The sequence below is a fragment of the Oncorhynchus tshawytscha genome, linkage group LG32 (assembly GCF_018296145.1).
Source record: "Oncorhynchus tshawytscha isolate Ot180627B linkage group LG32, Otsh_v2.0, whole genome shotgun sequence".
NCBI classification, from domain to species: Eukaryota; Metazoa; Chordata; class Actinopteri; order Salmoniformes; family Salmonidae; genus Oncorhynchus; species Oncorhynchus tshawytscha.
The window spans coordinates 9,810,461-9,828,675 of record NC_056460.1 but is presented as its reverse complement, the minus strand read 5'-3'; the positions used below and the strand labels follow the sequence as shown (position 1 = coordinate 9,828,675).

Below are 18,215 nucleotides of genomic sequence, written 5' to 3'. Positions count from 1 at the left end.
GTATATTTGAAAACCAAATACTTTTACTCAAGTAGTATTTTTCACTTTTTCTTGAGTAATTTTTACTCAACTTTTAAGCACAAGAATTGAGTACTTTTTCCACTACTGGGTGTTCGGAGCTAGATAGATAAATTAGGTGGTCGTCTCGTCTTCAGTCTGTTTTACGTAAACAAGCGCTGTAACATTGAGATATGGCCATGTGGGAAAACTAACCCTATCAAGGTGTGTATCAATTTAACCTTTCGTTTTTTGAAAATGATTAATTTTTTTCTGATATGAAAGATAATGTCCTTATGCTTCCAAAACCGTACCGAATGCGATGCATGTTAAGTTTCAGACCGAGCGGAGTTACTGTATCCAATCAAATATCCAAATGAAATGATTAATATGGATATACAATAGGCTACAGAGGAATGTTTATTTACTGCCAAAATAACTAACAAAAGTAACAATGTTCCTCTTTTCTTTGACTTTGATTTATTGATTGTTTATTACATTCAAAGCTGACAGCACCACCAGAAAAGTGGAATTTGCTCCTTTGCTCATGTTGTAATGTTTACAAGCTAAGCAAAGAATGTGAAAATCAGTCACATTGAGTTACAGCTTTGAAAAAGTATTAGTCTTCTTGTTTTTTTTTTTACCCAGACAATCTGAGCAACGTAAAACTTCTGAGAGACATTTCAAGTTTGGGAAAAAACATTTCAAGTCAAACAAAAACAATTATAATACAAAAAGTAATGTTAATTTACTGATTTATATATATATTTTAAATTCTGTTAGAATAATTTTCATTCAGACAAAGATCACTGACTGACATGTCAATTTAATTTCAGAGTCCCCCTTATTGGCCCAAACCTTAAAAGTTGCAATCTTACTTCTGGAACTATAAGTCATTCTAAAGCACAGCAGATGTCACTTTCCTAAATGCAAAGTGGTGGCTTGGTTTCGGACATACTCACCTGAGTGTAGTGCAATATGCAGTTTTCTTACCAGAAGTGAAAGGGATGTGGGGCTGCCTTAAACCTACAACTTATAACACTGCACAATGCAAACAGAGATCGTTTATGATGTCAGACAACTCTTGCGCAGCACTGCGCAGATGGGATGCTCTCGAACACATCCCGTAGCGTCACTAGAGATGGAAGAGCAAGCAAAACATCTCACTCGCTCCTTTTTTCACCGTTTCATATGCTGTATAGTCAATTAACTAGCGGAGCAGACCAGACCATCTTGTCACCACCACCATTGTAAAAAATATTTTGGAAGCTATAGAAATGAATTTATTCATGTCTACATTTGTTTTGCCATGTTTATTCTATTACAGACACCTTAATGCATACTTTTAAATTATATTTTCTGATTTAAATTACATGTAATTTTGTCCTTAAACCATTAAATTAAATTACTGTAGAATTCAATGAATTCCTATGAAGGACTGCTTCTTCTGAGGAGTGCCAATATGGCTAACCGGTGCTTTCAAAGTCTCTCTCCTTGTCCAATACATAGCAACAGCAAGCCAGGGTTTATATACAGACCCAACTGCTAATGCCACGTTCAAAACAACTGGGCACTCAGAAATCTCAGACTTCCAACTTCAGTGTGTTCAAGACAACTGGGAACTTGCGAAAAAAAAAATAGCAATAACTGGGAAAAATCATTTTGAACAGTCATTCAACTCGGAATTCCAACTCGAGAACTCTGGCCTCTTTCTAGAGCTCCAACTTTCTGACCTGAAGATCACTGACGTCATGATTTCACCTTGTATTTTTCGGAGTTCCCAGTTGTCTTGAACGCACCATAATGCATTGGTCTACCACAGTATGAGTCATAATACCCATAAAACCTAGTGGTCAAACACGGAAATGGTTACAATCGTTTTCCCACCATCCATTCATAAATAAAGATGACATAACCATGCCCATACAGCAAACAATGTTTTCCCGCAGTAAACACACTCTTGACTCGAGAGGATGAATCAGTCCATCTCTGAACACTCAAAAATCCAGATGAATATAATCCAGCTAGCTAGGGTAGCTACAAATCAAGTAGTACTTGAAGTAGGCTACCCACCCCTCACCCACAGACACAAACGAACATTATCAAGAACGCCTAGCCATAGCTTCCCCAAGTTTGCTACCAAGCTAGACTGTTGGTTTATAAAAGCCAAAGAAAGAAACTGTTTTTTATGAATTTCTCATGCATTTAAATGGCTATACAAATAGACTGCTATTAGCCATCTAGCCAGGCTAATGTTGCTAACTAACTAACCATGAGCTACCTAGCTAGATAACAGGCATTTTCAATTAAAAACTTGCCCAAGACAATTCACAGAATTGTCAATTTAAACAACTTTAGCTAATTTATGAATTACTAAATGTAGTTAACATTACACAGTTAATCCAGAGATTCTTACATTTGCCTCGATCCTGCAGTCTCATCCAGGTCATCATGGCCCTGGTGAGATGTGAAGCTTGAGACAGACAATTGTGGTTCTGTATGATAGTGTCATTAACAGATAATTAGCGTTTCATTTTTGTGGACAGAATCAAGACCATGTGAATGCATGTACCACTCCCAATGAATACATACTGTGCCTTTGAAGATGTGTCTCTTGTTCTGAAACTATGACACACACAGGTCATCTAAACAAAGTCAATTCTGGATGTCAATAGATTTTTAGATTCAGTCTCATCAATGACAACATTCTAGAACTGAATTATCACTCACCTAAGTCTGGTATCTGGGGCAATCTGATTAATGGTTATACAGTGCATTCGGAAAATATTCAGACCCCTTGATTTTTTTCTTCACATTTTGTTACATTACAGCCTTATTCTAAAATTGATTAAGTATTTTTTTCTTCTCATCAGTCTACACACAATACCCCATAATGACAAAGCAAAAACAGGTTTTTGGAAATTTCTGCAAAAGTATATATAAAAAAACTTATCACATTTACATAAGTATTCAGACCCTTTACTCAGTACTTTGTTGAAATACCTTTGGCAGCGATTACTGTCTCGAGCCTTCTTGGATTTGATACTACAAGCTTGGCACACCTGTATTTGGGGAGTTTCTCCCATTCTTCTCTGCAAATCCTCTCAAGCTCTGTCAGGTTGGCTTGTGAGAGTCGCTGCACAGCTATTTTCAGGTCTCTCCAGAGCTGTTTGATCAGATTCAAGTCTGGGCTCTGGCTAGGCCACTCAAGACCATTGAGACTTGTCCCAAAGCCACTCCTGCGCTGTCTTGGCCGTGTGTTTAGGGTCGTTGTCCTGTTAGAAGGTGAACCGTCGACCCAGTCTGAGGTCCTGAGCGCTCTGAAGCAGGTTTTCATGAAGGATCTCTCTGTATTTTGTTCCGTTCATCTTTCCCTTGTTCCTGACTAGTCTCCCAGTCCCTGCCTCTGAAAAACATCCCCACAGCATGATGCTGCCAACACCATGCACTTGGTATTTAGGCCAAAGAGTTCAATCTTGGTTTCATCAGACCAGAGACTCTTGTTTCTCATGGTCTGAGAGTCTTTAGGTACCTTTTGGCAAACTCCAAGCGAGCTGTCATGGGCATTTTACTGAGGAGTGGCTTCAGTCTAGCCACTCTACTATAAAGGCGTGATTGGTGGAGTGCTGCAGAGATGGTTGTCCTGGAAGGTTCTCCCATCTCCACAGAGGAACTCTAGAGCTCTGTCAGAGTGACCATCAGGTTCTTGGTCAGCCCTTCTCTCCCGATTGCTCAGTTTGGCTGGGCAGCCAGCTCTAGGAAGAGTGGTTCCACACTTCTTCCATTTACGAATGATGGAGGCCACTGTGTTCTCGGGGACCTTCAATGCTGACAAACCTCATGGCTTGGTTTTTGCTCTGACATGCACTGTGGGACCTTACAGGTGCAGGTGCAGGTACAGGTGTGTACCTTTCCAATTAATTGAATTTACCACAGGTGGACTCCAATCAATTTGTAGAAACATTTCAAGGATGATCAATGGAAACAGGATTCACCTGAGATACATTTTGAGTCTCTTAGCAAAGGGTCTGAATACTTATGTAAATAAGGTATTTCTGTTTTTGATAAAAAGAATGTGCACAAAATACTAGAAACCTGTTTTCGCTTTGTCATTATGGGGTATTGTGTGTTGATTGATGAGGGAAAACATTAATTTAATCATTTTTAGAATAAGGCTGTAATGTAACAAAATGTGGAAAAAGGGGTCTGAATACTTTCCAAATGCACTATATAATTGATTAAGTAACTCTTTCGGTGTGGAATGTTGACAACAGTATAAAACATATTGTATTGCTAAGATGCTCAAACTTAAGTCACCGACACAGGATAAAACTGTATCCCTCATGGACCTGACCAAACCGGTAAGTTGTTCCTCACTCTGGCTGGCTGTACTTCTCCACATGGCCAGGTTTATAGTGGTTTTCTCCCCTTTTAATGCTCTATGATTATCCTTGAAAAATGCCATAAGGTCTGAAATAGACATCAAAGTCGAGATACTGTACAAATAATTATCTAGGTAAAATAATACAAGAATATGTTCTGATCTACTGCTCTGCTAACTAGCTAGATAAAGTGTAGTCAGTGGCTAACTAAGACAGAGAAAGAGGATGGAAGAAGTGCAACACTTTATTCAATTAATGTATTCATCATGGATTGAGCACAGGTCTCTCTGATTGCGCTTGCTGAGGTCTTCTCTGTTGTGAATGAGCATTTTGAATTTGTGAGAGTATATTGACGCAAATATATTGATAAACCTCACCTTGAGTTAAACGGTTATCAAAACCTCACAGCAAGGTACGCGTACACCAAACACACACACTGTTTTAAAGTGTTTGCAAAATTCATGATGGGGAAAAATTTATGAATCCATTTCCATATTTTACCGCTAGGTTTTATGGGTATTATGACCCGTCCACTGTGGCGGACTATTGGGCAAAACAGACAGGGTTGGCTTAGATTGTTGACAACATGTAAACTATATTTTGTCTCCAATGTTTATTGAAAACATAAATAGATTTGCACAATGAGCACTTGTCTCTCAAATACATAGTTACATTGTTCATTAGTTAGCTAGTACATTTTTAGTGACATTAGCATAGACATTGCATCAGTCAAAACACCTCAACACAAGACATTGTATCAAGAAGAAGATTAAACTAGCTGAAATGAGCCACCTACGAATGCCCAAGATTGCCTCTTCTCATTGTTGCTATCTGGCCAACCAGAATCACAACAACACACTAACTTCTGCCCCCATTGAAGAGCACGCATCGTTTTCGTTGTCAGCTAACCTACTCCTTAAGTAGACCGGAACTGTGACATTTTTTTCAATGGTTAACGGTTAACGGCCGGAGTGGGACATCTTCATTTTATGCACCATCTTTGGCTTCACACCCAGTGCTTTGAATAAGGAAGTGAAACTATACACATGGAGGGTGTGTCTTTTCTATCGAATATATATTTTATTGAATAAAGCCCTCGTCGGATAATAATGGGGGACACAGCAAAGGATAAACGGCAAGAACAACTGAAGCGCTGGTCCGGTTCAAGCACCGACAGAGAACCGGCTGTGCCCAGGCGAAGGTGGCGGGGCGATGTCGAGGATGCAGGCTGCTCGGAGGCCGTAAACAACTCCGTTTCAAAGGACCATTCTCAGGATGTGGAGGGAAGCGGATCGACCACCGGGGAAGCCAATAGTCGTCTACTCAAACGAAGGTACTGTATTGTCAGATTGATGCATTACTAGCTAACTAGCCAACTAGCTAGGTTATCGCTAGCTAGCTAGTACTAATACTATACCGGATGCTATTCAGGAATGCTGTGCGTGGGCTAGGCACTTGCTAGCTAGCTTTACTGATACTTCAATGTTTATCTCGCTAACTATCTATGTCTGCAATCACAACAATGGCACATGCATGCATACATTGTCTACTGTCTATTAACGTTAGTAGATTTAGAACAGTTCTCTACACTATTCGACAGAATATGTAGCTAACACACCCACATTGGCTGGCTAGTCATTTTTGGAAGGCAGTTAACTATGTTGCTGGCTAACTAGTTAAGTTAGCTAACTACATATCCAGTTAGCTACAGTCCACCACTGTTGTTGACTACCACTGGGTTTAACATGGACTATTTGGAGGAGGGGAATATGATCTGCCTTTCATGTATGCAAATAATGAGATATGAATAGCTGCCGCGGAGTGCTGGTAAAATATTAACTTTAATATCCTGAGTAATGTCCCTAAATGATGACCTCGACTGTAGGAGGCGAGTGCGGTTTGATACTGCTGCCGAGTTCCTGGCAGCTTGTGCCAGTGGTGACACAGATGAGGCCCAAGAGATGCTGAAAGATGCAAAAGAGACAGAAGGCAAGAATGGAGACTACCAGGGAGAGGTTGTGAATTGTGCCAATGCTGATGGAATCACAGCTCTTCACCAGGTAAGGACTTGTGGTAAATGAGTCAAATGTAGTGTCTGTGTATTGACTCTACAACCTATAAGTCATACTGGAGCATTGATTATCATCACCCTCTCTCCTCATTCACTGTAGGCTTGCATAGATGGGAGCATGGAGGTGATGGTCTTTCTCCTGGCTCGGGGTGCCAACATAAACCAGGTGGACAGTGAGGGCTGGACTCCGCTGCATGTGGCAGCCACCTGTGGGAACCTGGAGATCACTGAGTATGTACAGTACAGTATATCACTTCAACATCAGGCAATAGAATAGGGGCTACCTATGAAAGCTTTCTACCTTCCTCTGTTATAGTGTTGGGCAGTCGTTGCAATTGAGTTAACCTGATTTTGTAGCCTAAGCGTAGCCTCCCTGTGCCAATGTTTCTCCATTCAACAATGCTGTATTGTTGTCTGGTACAGCAGGGCCTGTAAAGCAGGTCGACTGCTTTTTGTTTACTCTTGATTATGTGGCCTGTTTCTCAGTTGTGGATGGTTTCAAACTCTCGTTCCATATCTCAGTTTCCTTTTGCAGCAGGGTGCGTCTCTCACTGCTGTGAACTGCGATGGCGACGTCCCGCTAGATATAGCTGAAGACGAGGCCACTGAGTCGCTCCTGCACCAATACACAGTGAGACAAGGTGAGTACGGTGCTACCAACACGGGGAGAAAACAAAGGAGAGATTCAGGGTGATAAGTGTTGTGGTGTCTGATTTATAAAGACTTACTTTGGTACTGAGAAGGAAGCGAAGCCAGGGCACACTCTTAGCCAATTTTTGGCTTGTGATGCTGTCAACGTTCCATATTGAGCTAAACAAGAATAAGGCTCTCCCTTTTTCAATGGAGTTGAGAGAGGAAGAAGCTTCTTGACTGCCACTTTTTACACGTTCTTGTTGAGTTGTTGATTATACATTTCATTCCCGTCTCAGGGGTGGACGTGGAGGCAGCTAAGCGGGTGGAGGAGGAGCAGATCATGAAAGACGCCAGAGCCTGGCTGACAGAGGGGCCTCCCTCAGAACTACGGCACCCCAAAACTGGGGCCACTCCCTTGCATGTGGCTGCAGCCAAGGGCTACCTGGAAGCCATCAAGTGAGTGTCCATGACCGTGTCCCAATTCTCTCAATAAACCCTATTTTTCTTGTCTCTCCCTCACAGCCACTCTGACAAGCTCAATAACTCTTTGAGTTTATGGGGAAACAGGGCCTTGTTAAAAAACAAACAGATAAAATGAATGAACTCAATTGCATAGGCTTTCTGCTTTGTTCTCTGTGCTAAACCTCTCTGTTGTTGTGGTTCAGACTGCTATGCCAGTGTGGTCTGGACGTGTCGGAGATGGACTGTGATGGCTGGACGCCTCTCCACGCAGCGTCACACTGGGGGCAGGGAGATGCCTGCAGGATACTGGCTGAACAGCTCTGTGACATGGAGGTCTGCAGCAATGGGGTGAGACAGACTAGAGCCGTACACATGTATACCGGAGGAGCTGTCGGAGGACAGGCTTATTGTAATGAATGGAATTAATGGAACGGAGTCAAGCGTGATTTCCATATGTTTGATGCCGTTCCATTTATTCTATTCCAGCCAATTAACAATGAGCCCGTCCTCCTCAAGACATTGCTCGATGTCCCTCCGAAATATTGCCGACTGCTTGTATACCAAGTCTCTGTGGTATTTGTTACTACTTTTTGAAATGCTAGGCTAATATAGCATCGTCATGTGGTAGGAAGTGGGATGCCACGTACAGTCTTGCTGCTTCCTTTGTGCCCTATTTTCATTTTGCAACGTCAACCCTGCAGGGTCAGACTCCATTTGATGTCGCTGATGAGAGTGTTGTGTCGCTGCTGGAGGAGCTGTCACAGAAACAAGCCAACGTGAGACTTCCCTTTTGTTTTGTCACTTCGTGTGCAAAATAGTTCTCTAGATGGCCAATACAAAACTGCCTGATTGTGAAAAATTAATTGTAGATTTCACATCTTTTCAGAATGGGTATCATTTGACTTGTTGCCATATTTGCCATGTAATATTGGGCTGTTCTGCAAAAGGCAGTCTTCCAGTTTTTCTCTTACTGATGAGTGATGCTGTCATGACTCTTGCTACTATATTTGCCTTGCACTATTATTATTATTATTATTATTATGTGTGTTATCTAATGACAGTGGTCATATTTCTGTGTCCCTTCACAGTGGCGTAATGAGCAGTCCATCGTGGACAGACAGAACCCTGCAGGCTCTACTGCTGCAAAAGCTGATAACAAACGACGGAGGTCCGTATATGCCTTATTACTACTGCATCTGATAACACACAACAGATATGCCTTATTACTACTGCATCTGATAACACACAACAGATATGCCTTATTACTACTGCATCTGATAACAAACAACAGATATGCCTTATTACTACTGCATCTGATAACAAACAACAGATATGCCTTATTACTACTGCATCTGATAACAAACAACAGATATGCCTTATTACTACTGCATCTGATAACACACAACAGATATGCCTTATTACTACTGCATCTGATAACAAACAACAGATATGCCTTATTACTACTGCATCTGATAACAAACAACAGATATGCCTTATTACTACTGCATCTGATAACAAACAACAGATATGCCTTATTACTACTGCATCTGATAACAAACAACAGATATGCCTTATTACTACTGCATCTGATAACACACAACAGATATGCCTTATTACTACTGCATCTGATAACAAACAACAGATATGCCTTATTACTACTGCATCTGATAACAAACAACAGATATGCCTTATTACTAATGCATCTGATAACAAGCAACAGATATGCCTTATTACTACTGCATCTTATTTTCTATAGTTTCTTTTCCTCTTCTGATCTGTAGTATTTATTTTGCAGTTAGACTGTAGTTGGAGTAAATGTGGTGGGCTTGGCCTCAAGTATTATTTTTTATATATATATATATATATATATTTTTTTTTCGTGCAGAAAGATGGTTTTGTCTTCATAAGAAATTTCGATGAGATTCAATTGGATAGTTATTCATTGACTAATGTTATTTTACAAAGATGGCTGACTATGAAAAAGGCATCTTCCTTGTCAATAATAGCAGGGAGGATTGTGTTGGACAGTGTCAGAACTGGATGCGTTCCTCCAATGAATTTCATGGCTACATTCCGATCATTATCTCCTCCCATGTATGGACCAAGAGCACGAGAGCACACTTTGGGAGAAGGGTAAAGAATCAGAATGCAGCCGATTCCTGTGAAATGCTGATAATAATCATCTGTGTGTGTTTCAGGACCTCCGTGTGCAGGATGAGCAGTAAGGAGAAGATGAACGTGCAGGACCAGTCTAAAGAGAGGAGGTCTGAAGGCCTGGAGCTCAGCGAGGAGAAAGAGAGCAGCCCTGGTATATAATATGGCTGGTCACACACACACACAGACATATCTCATTTCATGAAGACTTATTGAAGTACATGTTCACATTTTAAAATGCTCCGGTCAAGTGGTATGGCAATTTTGAGTACCCAGTCATGAATACCCACTGACCAGAGTATACCTCCTGTCTGTCTGTCTTAGAAAGCTCCACTCTATCCAGTCCAGACACAGAGAGTGCCACCTCCACCGTCAGCCCTGCTGAGAAGGTAAGCCATGTCTCAATGTATCTTAAGCTGTACTGTCGATGTTGTGTAGTCTACCTGGGTCTGTCGGGCTTTACACCCTTAGTTATTTGTTATTTCGTATCTTCGCTGTTGATGTTCACAAAATGTCCTTTCCATTTGAACGTCAAGAAAAATGTGACTCCTCAGCCTAGTAACAATGAATCGATTAGGTTCAAGAGGAGTGTTATTATTCCCCTGTATTAATGTGGTCCTGTCTTGTCTGTGGTCCTGTCTTGTCTGTGGTTCTGTCTTGCCTGTGGTCCAGCAGACTCCAGAAGAGAAGGATGTGGAGGAGCGGGACCAGGACAGAGCCAGTCGTACAGCCCGGGTCCAGCCCACCCCCCAGAGGAAAGAACCCCTGGCCGATAGTCCCAACAACACCAACCCAGACAGACGGAAGTAAGAGACACACGACACACAGTAAACACACATTTAAAGCTTAGTGGCCTGGCACAACTATAGGGAAGATGACTGAGTAGTTGGTGTAGCAGGAGGCAGGGTGTGGCACATAAAAAGGTAGGGGTGATGAGAGACGCTGAGAGACGCTCAACACAGGCAGTTGTTAAAGCACTGTCAATGTGTTCTAGCAGAGGAGTGTGTCTCTTCTGCTCTAAATGAAGTGGATGTGCTTTTACGGAGCTGTAAGGATTTATTTATTTTTATTTTTCCATTATTTTACCAGGTAAGTTGACTGAGAACACGTTCTCATTTGCAGCAACGACCTGGGGAATAGTTACAGGGGTAGAGGAGGGGGATGAATGAGCCAATTGTAAACTGGGGATTATTAGGTGACCGTGATGGTTTGAGGGCCAGATTGGGAATTTAGCCAGGACACCGGGGTTAACACCCCCTAGTCTTACGATAAGTGCCATGGGATCTTTAATGACCTCAGAGAGTCAGGACACCCGTTTAACGTCCCATCCGAAAGATGTGTTCTTATGGAGCATAATGAATATACGGTTTCTAATGGAGCTGTGTGGATGGGTTCTTATGGAGCATAATGAATATACGGCTTCTAATGGAGCTGTGTGGATGGGTTCTTATGGAGCATAATGAATATACGGCTTCTAATGGAGCTGTGTGGATGGGTTCTTATGGAGCATAATGAATATACGGCTTCTAATGGAGCTGTGTGGATGGGTTCTTATGGAGCATAATGAATATACGGCTTCTAATGGAGCTGTGTGGATGGGTTCTTATGGAGCATAATGAATATACGGCTTCTAATGGAGCTGTGTGGATGGGTTCTTATGGAGCATAATGAATATACGGCTACGTGTCGGTATGAATCATTTCTCATATTTCGCCCCTTTTCACTGAAACTCCAACCCGGGTTACGGCTCTGAATCTATGGGTTCTAATGGAGCTGTGTGGATGGGTTCTTTTTTGGAGCATTGTGAATCTATGGGTTCTAATGGAGCTGTGTGGATGGGTTCTTTTTTGGAGCATTGTGAATCTAAGGGTTCTAATGGAGCTGTGTGGATGTTTGCCCCTCAGGTTCCAGGCCCCAGTAAGAGACGAGGAGTCTGAGTCTCAGAGGAAGGCACGATCACGCCTCATGCGCCAGTCTCGCCGCTCCACACAGGTAACTGGCCACAATAAACCATCTCTTTACATCTCTTACAGAGGACTTCAAATGGATCTTGTCACCATAACTGACCACCTTTCAGCATAAATAATAAACATTACTTTTTTTGCTCGTTTCCTGTGACAGGGTGTGACGCTCACTGACTTGAAGGAGGCAGAGAAGAGCGTAGCCAAACCGGCTGATCCACCACCTAGCAACATCCTGCATGTCAGCCCTATAGTCACCATAACACCTGCTGAGAGAGGTGAGTGGGACTGTGGTGGGAAAAAATGTGCTGTTTTCATGTATTAATAGTAATGCCATTCAGGAAGACAGGATTATGAATCCTAGTTTTAAAAGTATTTTAATGTCATGAAAACATCAAGTTGGCAATATCAGATGCATGCCCTGGCCTTGCCTTAGTGTCTGTTAAAGGCTCAAAATTGCAACCAAAACTCGTATGACTTGGCAGTGCAACACACATTTTTAATTTGATGCTAGGGTGCCAGTGATTTTAATATATGTTTTCTCCTGGGCACGTTACTTTTTGGTTCACAATTTTATGCTTTAAAAAAAATATTCTAAATGTTAGCAACAATGGATATGCAGACCAGGTATTCATAAAGTTTGGTCCGAAGTCTCTGTTTAATCTTTGCGATGCAAAATTGAGTCATGCGCACATTTCTAAAGGCTTTCCCAAAAAACCCTGCCAATAAATACCTGGCTGAATGATATCTTGATGATTTGACAATTGCAGGGCATTTGTTTATCAAACTCTTCCATCACGTGTAGCCTACATTGTACCGCACAAAAACACCGCTAGCCCAACACAATGGTCTCTTGCGATGCGAAAACCTACAGGACGGTAGCTCTCCAGGAACCGGGTTAGAGAGCTCTGCTGTAGACCACTTACGCAGCCTGCCAATTAAACATAACATTTGAAATGATTGCCGCATTGTCTGCTTTCCTTGGCCAGCATTCTTTTCATTCAGGCCAGTAACTTTAAGTTGGCATAACTTGATTATGCCATTCTTAGTGCAAATTTAGACAAAATAAAAGACCTAGCTAGCTAAGACAAAGTCAAACAGTTCCTTTAAAAATTGTAATTTATTTTCTCAGTGTGCCACTGGCAAATTCATCTGAATGCCAAACACTGCAAGGGCATGCTAACGTAAAAGACGACTAGTCGTTATTAGCCTGGTTCTGTATGGAATGCAGGCACATTATGAGACAAAGGTCGGGTCATTATCGGCACGCAGCGGCATGACATTGGTGCGACCGTATCACGTGCTGGTGCCGTCAAGTTGGTAGCGCCAGTGCCACCGGTGGAAAAAGTTAGTTTCGAGCCGCGCTGTTGAAATGCCTTCGTGATCTAGCAATGTCATTCTGTTCCTATTGTAATTGTAGACACCGACCCAGTGAAGGAGGTCGGGTCCGAGGGAGAGACGCGGCTAGGAGTGAGGGACCGACGGAAGGGAAGGAGAGAGAGACGCTCCACCGGGGTGGTTCAGCTAGGGGTAAGCGGAGGAACCCCTTCATACATATTCATAGTGAAAGGGCTTTTATGTACTCTGGCCATCGTCTTGGAACACCTTACAGAATACTTTTAAACTGGAAGAACTTGTCCCGATTGGTGTTTTTAAATCACTGATGAAGGATTTTGAGGCTGATTCCCTGGCCTGTCAATGTTTTTAATTTGCTGTTTTATACTCTTGTGAATTCAATGGTTTTTACTAGATTACTTGTAAGTTTTTCATGTTGTCTGTCTGTATTTTTTTTTGTAATGACTTGGAGCTGCCTATCTTGGCCAGGGCGCTCTTGAAAAATATATTTTAATCTCAATGAGCCCTTCCTGGTTAAACAAAGGTTAAAAACAATATATGAAACAAATAAATAGTATTTGTGCGAGAGCTTTTGAAGTCTTTTTGTTCTAATCGTTTGACCATTTCCTCTTTGTATAAACTGATTGAACTTTAATTTGACTCAACCAATATCACTCTTTCTTGTCTACATCCAACATGCCACAAGTACAAAGTAAATGTTATGTCCTACAAAGTCAAAGAGGAAATGACACAGTATTTCGTAACCTCATACTCAGAACAGGAACCCCATACCCGACCTGAAATGTTCTTTTTTCCTCTTTTCAGTTGTGTAATTGCTATATTTCTGTATTTTGACTGCTTTATAATGTAGGCCTGAATGATAGGACCCCCCCCCACAGACACACACACACACACAAAATGTTGTAATCCGATTCTTTATCACAAAAGTGGTCTTGTATTACAATGCCTGGTACAATATTAGTGGTCGATGTCAAACGTACCATTTGTATATGTATTTATATATATTTTTTTTTATAAGAATGAACATTTGGATGCAATGGATGAAGCCCAACAGGATGAAAACCACCGTCATAGTTCACCCAGGTAAGTGTTTTACATTTCTATACTACAGTATACTGAATTACTAAACCTCTTTTATATTGAGTAAATCATGTACTCCTATATTTGCAGTGAGCCTCAGTTGGGAGATTCTTCACCAGACTACAAAATGGTATGGTATTGTTGACGACTCCCAGTGATTTAAATACACATTCTTCAGGCACTTGAAAGATGGTAGCTAAGGTTTTAATAAGTGAGAGAAAAACATGCTCTGAGGGGAATGAATGGATGCAGCTGACTAACTGTGAAATAGGTGTTTAAACCACTTAAACTGAATCTATTTAGAACTGCAGTGGCTAGGCTATATCCAGGCTGCTGTCCTCTGCCTTTGACCGAATCCCTGTTTGGTGTCGCCCCCTAGCTGTACAGGTCGGTGCTGCAGGAGAACGGCCTGCTCAAAGACAAGCTGCAGGAGACGGCGCTGCTGCTCAGCCAGAGCAAAGTGGAGCTGGAGAGACTCCGACAGGTGAGGATATGATCCTGTCTGGATGTTGATGGCCATGGGTCAAGATCCATGGTGTATAGCAAAGCCATGTGCCATGACTCTTTTCCTTGTCTTCTCTCGCTCATAACTACAGATAGGGAACTACAGATAAGTCTGGATATGATTATCAGGTATTCCGTTTCAATATATTAGATCCACGTATGCAGTGGAAAGGAGGGAGACAAAGAGTATTGGGACACTGTCAGTCGTGTCAGGGAGGCGGGTCCTGACGGTGTTCTGTGTCTGACTCTTGACAGTGTGAAAGGGAAGTTACGTTGGTGTAAGACAAACAATACATAGGAACATAGGAGCACCGATGGATTCCAGATTATAGCACGCACAATGTGTCGGCATTATACCGCTCGGCTTCTGTGCTGAGCCGTGCACGTCAATCACTGGCCCTGTTGTGTCTGTGTCTCCATTGCAGAGTCAAGAGAGCAACACAGAGAGGCCGGCCCTGCTGGAACTGGAGAGATTTGTGAGTCCCCGCTTAAACTGTGTGTTCATGTTTTCGGGTCCATTTCACTTTTAGCATCCCAATTCAGGAAATGATTTATTTATTGGATCAATTGAGATCAAATGGAATGTAACCTCATGTCATTAGCCATAAAGGCTCCATACCTATGTGGGAGTGAGTTATAAAATCAGTCTGTTTTACTCGCAGGAGAAGAGAGCACTCCAGAGAAAAGCAGTGGAACTGGAGGATGAGCTGAAGGTAGAAGGGAATTGTTTCGCCACCGGGGCTAGCCTATTTAACGCCTATCGTGTCTGTTCAGACTTGAAATAACCTGCAGAATTATTAGCGTTGATTATGTGCTAAGAGATCCTACTAACTGCCCAAAACACTAACCATAAGCTACCCCAAACTATTCAACAACCAAAAACAACAACATACTAACCACATACTACCACCCAAAATAAACCATCAAAAACATTAACCACATAAAAGTACTCAAACTAACTCCAAATTACACACACTAACGAATCTACCCCAAACACTATGTCAAATAAAAATCATGTTCTGAGAATATGGTTTTATTCTGTATCGTTCTACATTGCATTATCTGTAACATACAACAACCAATAGATTTCCATCAACTGATCATGATGACAAAGAAGAGAAAAACAACCTATTTGCCCTGATGTTGTTTTGTCTCCCTTCCTGTGTTATCGTGTATTTCCAGGTGCTGGTGGATCTCCGAGCAGACAACCAGAGGCTAAAGGACGAGAATGCCGCTCTCATCCGTGTCATCAGCAAACTTTCCAAATGAGCCTCCTCTCCCAAACCTCAATATGGAGAAAAGTGTTAAAATGTTCCTGTCTCTTGCCCAACTCACAAGGCACATACCGGGAACAAAACCCAGAATAAACTGCGTTCTGCTCTGATAGAAGACCAACAATGCATTTGTTCAATGACATTTTTGGATTTATAACTGGAAAGAATAGTTTTTGCAGGGTTATCATGCGCCTTTGGTTTGTCTTCACTCATGACTCGATCTACTGTATAACAAGCTGAACTGCACCTCCTATGGATTCACAGGGTACTGTACGGTGTTCCTGTTCAAATTCTTAAAGTTGATATTTTGTTTTTTTGACCCTAAATATTTTGTGCTTCGCTTCTGCGTTACCTTGTTTAAGGATACATGTGTTTTTAAGATATATTTTAATAACCATGCAAAGTGCACGCTTACGATAACAACATGATTTTACTTCAGAGTACATACCACTAGACACCTAAACAGGACTGGGGGGCGATGCCAACGTCAGGTGCTTCAGTTCTGAGGAGAGGCGGAGAAGGTTGTTATTAGGTTTTGACATGCATATTCCACAAAAATGTGCCAAAAATACAAACTCCCATTTCCGGCTTGTTTGGCATGTTGTTTGGGGGGAAAGGTGAAGTGATTGGTTTGTCTCTCTCAGGATGAGTCTGGGTCAATACTGTATTTGAGCTGACTACTGTTAAAGTTGGACCAAACTGTATGCGCATGTTAATTTTTTTTTTGAATGTATATTTATGTGTATATTTATGTACAGGGGCCCTCTCCTCATCCAGTGACTTAGTAATGGTCTGTTTAGAAAAGGACGGAGATGCTGGGTGCTCATACTGTGACGGAGACCTGTTAGTTAGTAGACAGGCAAGATGGGTCAAGTCTTTTGAAGGTTTACTCCATTTTAAATGCATGCCAAATTGTATTTTGACAATGTGCCTTTCTATATATATTTGTAATTAATATTTACACAACGTCAAAAATAAAAATACAGTATGGTAAATTAAGCTCGCCATCTCACAGTTCCTGTGAGGGGAAGAGAATAAAACTCACGATCAACACCTTACCTAGTGGCGACATTAGGGAAGCACTGCATGTGGAAGTCAATGCTCATTTTATTTATATTGTGCTTTTCATTAAAGATCCAATGCAGCTGTTTTTATCTCAATATCAAATCATTTTTGGGTAACAAAGTACCTTAGTGTGATTGTTTTTTTCAATTAAAATGGTTAAAAAGAAACCGCTTATCGAAGAGCGATAGTCAAGCAAGAATTTTGCTCGGACTGTCTGGGAGTGATCTGAGTGGGGAGGGGGCGACTGAAAACTAAAGGTTTAGAACTCTCTCATTGGTCTATTAAACTCATTTAACCACCTGGTGATGTCATCGGGCAGGCCTAAACTCCATCCCACCAAAACAGGCTGAAGTTTTAGGCTGTCTTTTCAAGCAGCTCTTACACTAAAAGGGCATTATCGTTTTTGCAATTTCACAGTATTATTCCAACCTCATAGTTGCCATTGAAGAGGCGTGGGACAACATTCCACATGTTACAGTCAACAGCCTGATCAACTCTATGTGAAGGAGATGTGTGGTCACACCAGATACTGATACTGACTGGTTTTCTCCCTACCTTTAATGGTATCTGTGACCAAGTCATGTGAAATCCATAGATTAGTGCCTATTGCATTTATTCCAATTGACTGATTTCCTTATATTAAAATTGTTGCATGTTGTGTTCATATTTTTCATCAGCTTATGTTCAATTTCCACATGCTAAACATGGGTCAGAATTGGGCCCTATTTTTGTTTGCATGTATGAATAACTAGGTGACTACTTTAATCATTCCTTTTGCATTCTTTTGGTAAGAGAGCTGTGTGTATTGTTGCATTCACATAGGCTGTTTAAAATAGGTGAATTACCCTATCTATCTTGTAGCCTAAATTCATCACTAACCCCCCCCAAAAAAAAAAACCTGGCACCAGGTCTGTAAAGAGGTCTTGAGTACAGGTCATAATACAGTACAAAAATCTAAAACGTGTCATTTAATACATGTAATAAAACCACAATTTAATGGTAATATGGTAGCCATATTGGATATGGAGTCAAATCTAGGAGGACCCTCTAACGTAATTGCAAGAGTAAGGCCTAAACATATCAAATTCACAGAGGGACCTTCAGTGTCTGGCCACACTATACATTTTTGTCAGACTGAACCATAACAGAACTGAATGACAAGCAGTTACCAAAAAGTTAAGTTCATTCATCATAAATGAACTTGGGTGGCCCATTCCCCACCAGTTGAGTTAAGGGTGTGTGTCACCATATCTATCAATTTAACCACTTTCACAAT

General features: G+C 41.4%; 1 protein-coding gene across 2 annotated transcripts; it reads left to right on the top strand.

Moving 5' to 3' along the window:
• The first annotated feature begins 5,334 nt into the window (after nucleotides 1-5,334).
• Nucleotides 5,335-17,024, top strand: LOC112245504 (protein phosphatase 1 regulatory subunit 12C). Of its 2 annotated transcripts, none has more exons than XM_024413625.2 (20): nucleotides 5,335-5,712; nucleotides 6,265-6,439; nucleotides 6,551-6,681; nucleotides 6,973-7,091; nucleotides 7,380-7,539; nucleotides 7,749-7,893; nucleotides 8,247-8,321; nucleotides 8,634-8,713; nucleotides 9,744-9,853; nucleotides 10,024-10,088; nucleotides 10,372-10,505; nucleotides 11,604-11,691; nucleotides 11,821-11,938; nucleotides 13,081-13,190; nucleotides 14,035-14,099; nucleotides 14,187-14,226; nucleotides 14,476-14,580; nucleotides 15,026-15,076; nucleotides 15,263-15,313; nucleotides 15,783-17,024. In XM_024413625.2, exons 1-20 carry the CDS (start codon nucleotides 5,489-5,491, stop codon nucleotides 15,867-15,869), a joined length of 2,133 nt encoding a protein of 710 aa, XP_024269393.1. In that variant the 5' UTR covers nucleotides 5,335-5,488; the 3' UTR covers nucleotides 15,870-17,024. The 2 variants fall into 2 exon arrangements, with proteins under 2 accessions (XP_024269393.1, XP_024269394.1); XM_024413626.2 differs by having other exon boundaries at nucleotides 5,336-5,712; nucleotides 10,375-10,505.
• Nucleotides 17,025-18,215: the final 1,191 nt, after the last annotated feature.

Coding starts and splice junctions, on each gene's coding strand:
- LOC112245504 (XM_024413625.2), top strand. CDS start 5,489: ATGGGGGACACAGCAAAGGATAAACGGCAAGAACAACTGAAGCGCTGG. Junction 5,713..6,264: donor AGTCGTCTACTCAAACGAAG/GTACTGTATTGT, acceptor CCTCGACTGTAG/GAGGCGAGTGCGGTTTGATA. Junction 14,100..14,186: donor CACCGTCATAGTTCACCCAG/GTAAGTGTTTTA, acceptor CTATATTTGCAG/TGAGCCTCAGTTGGGAGATT.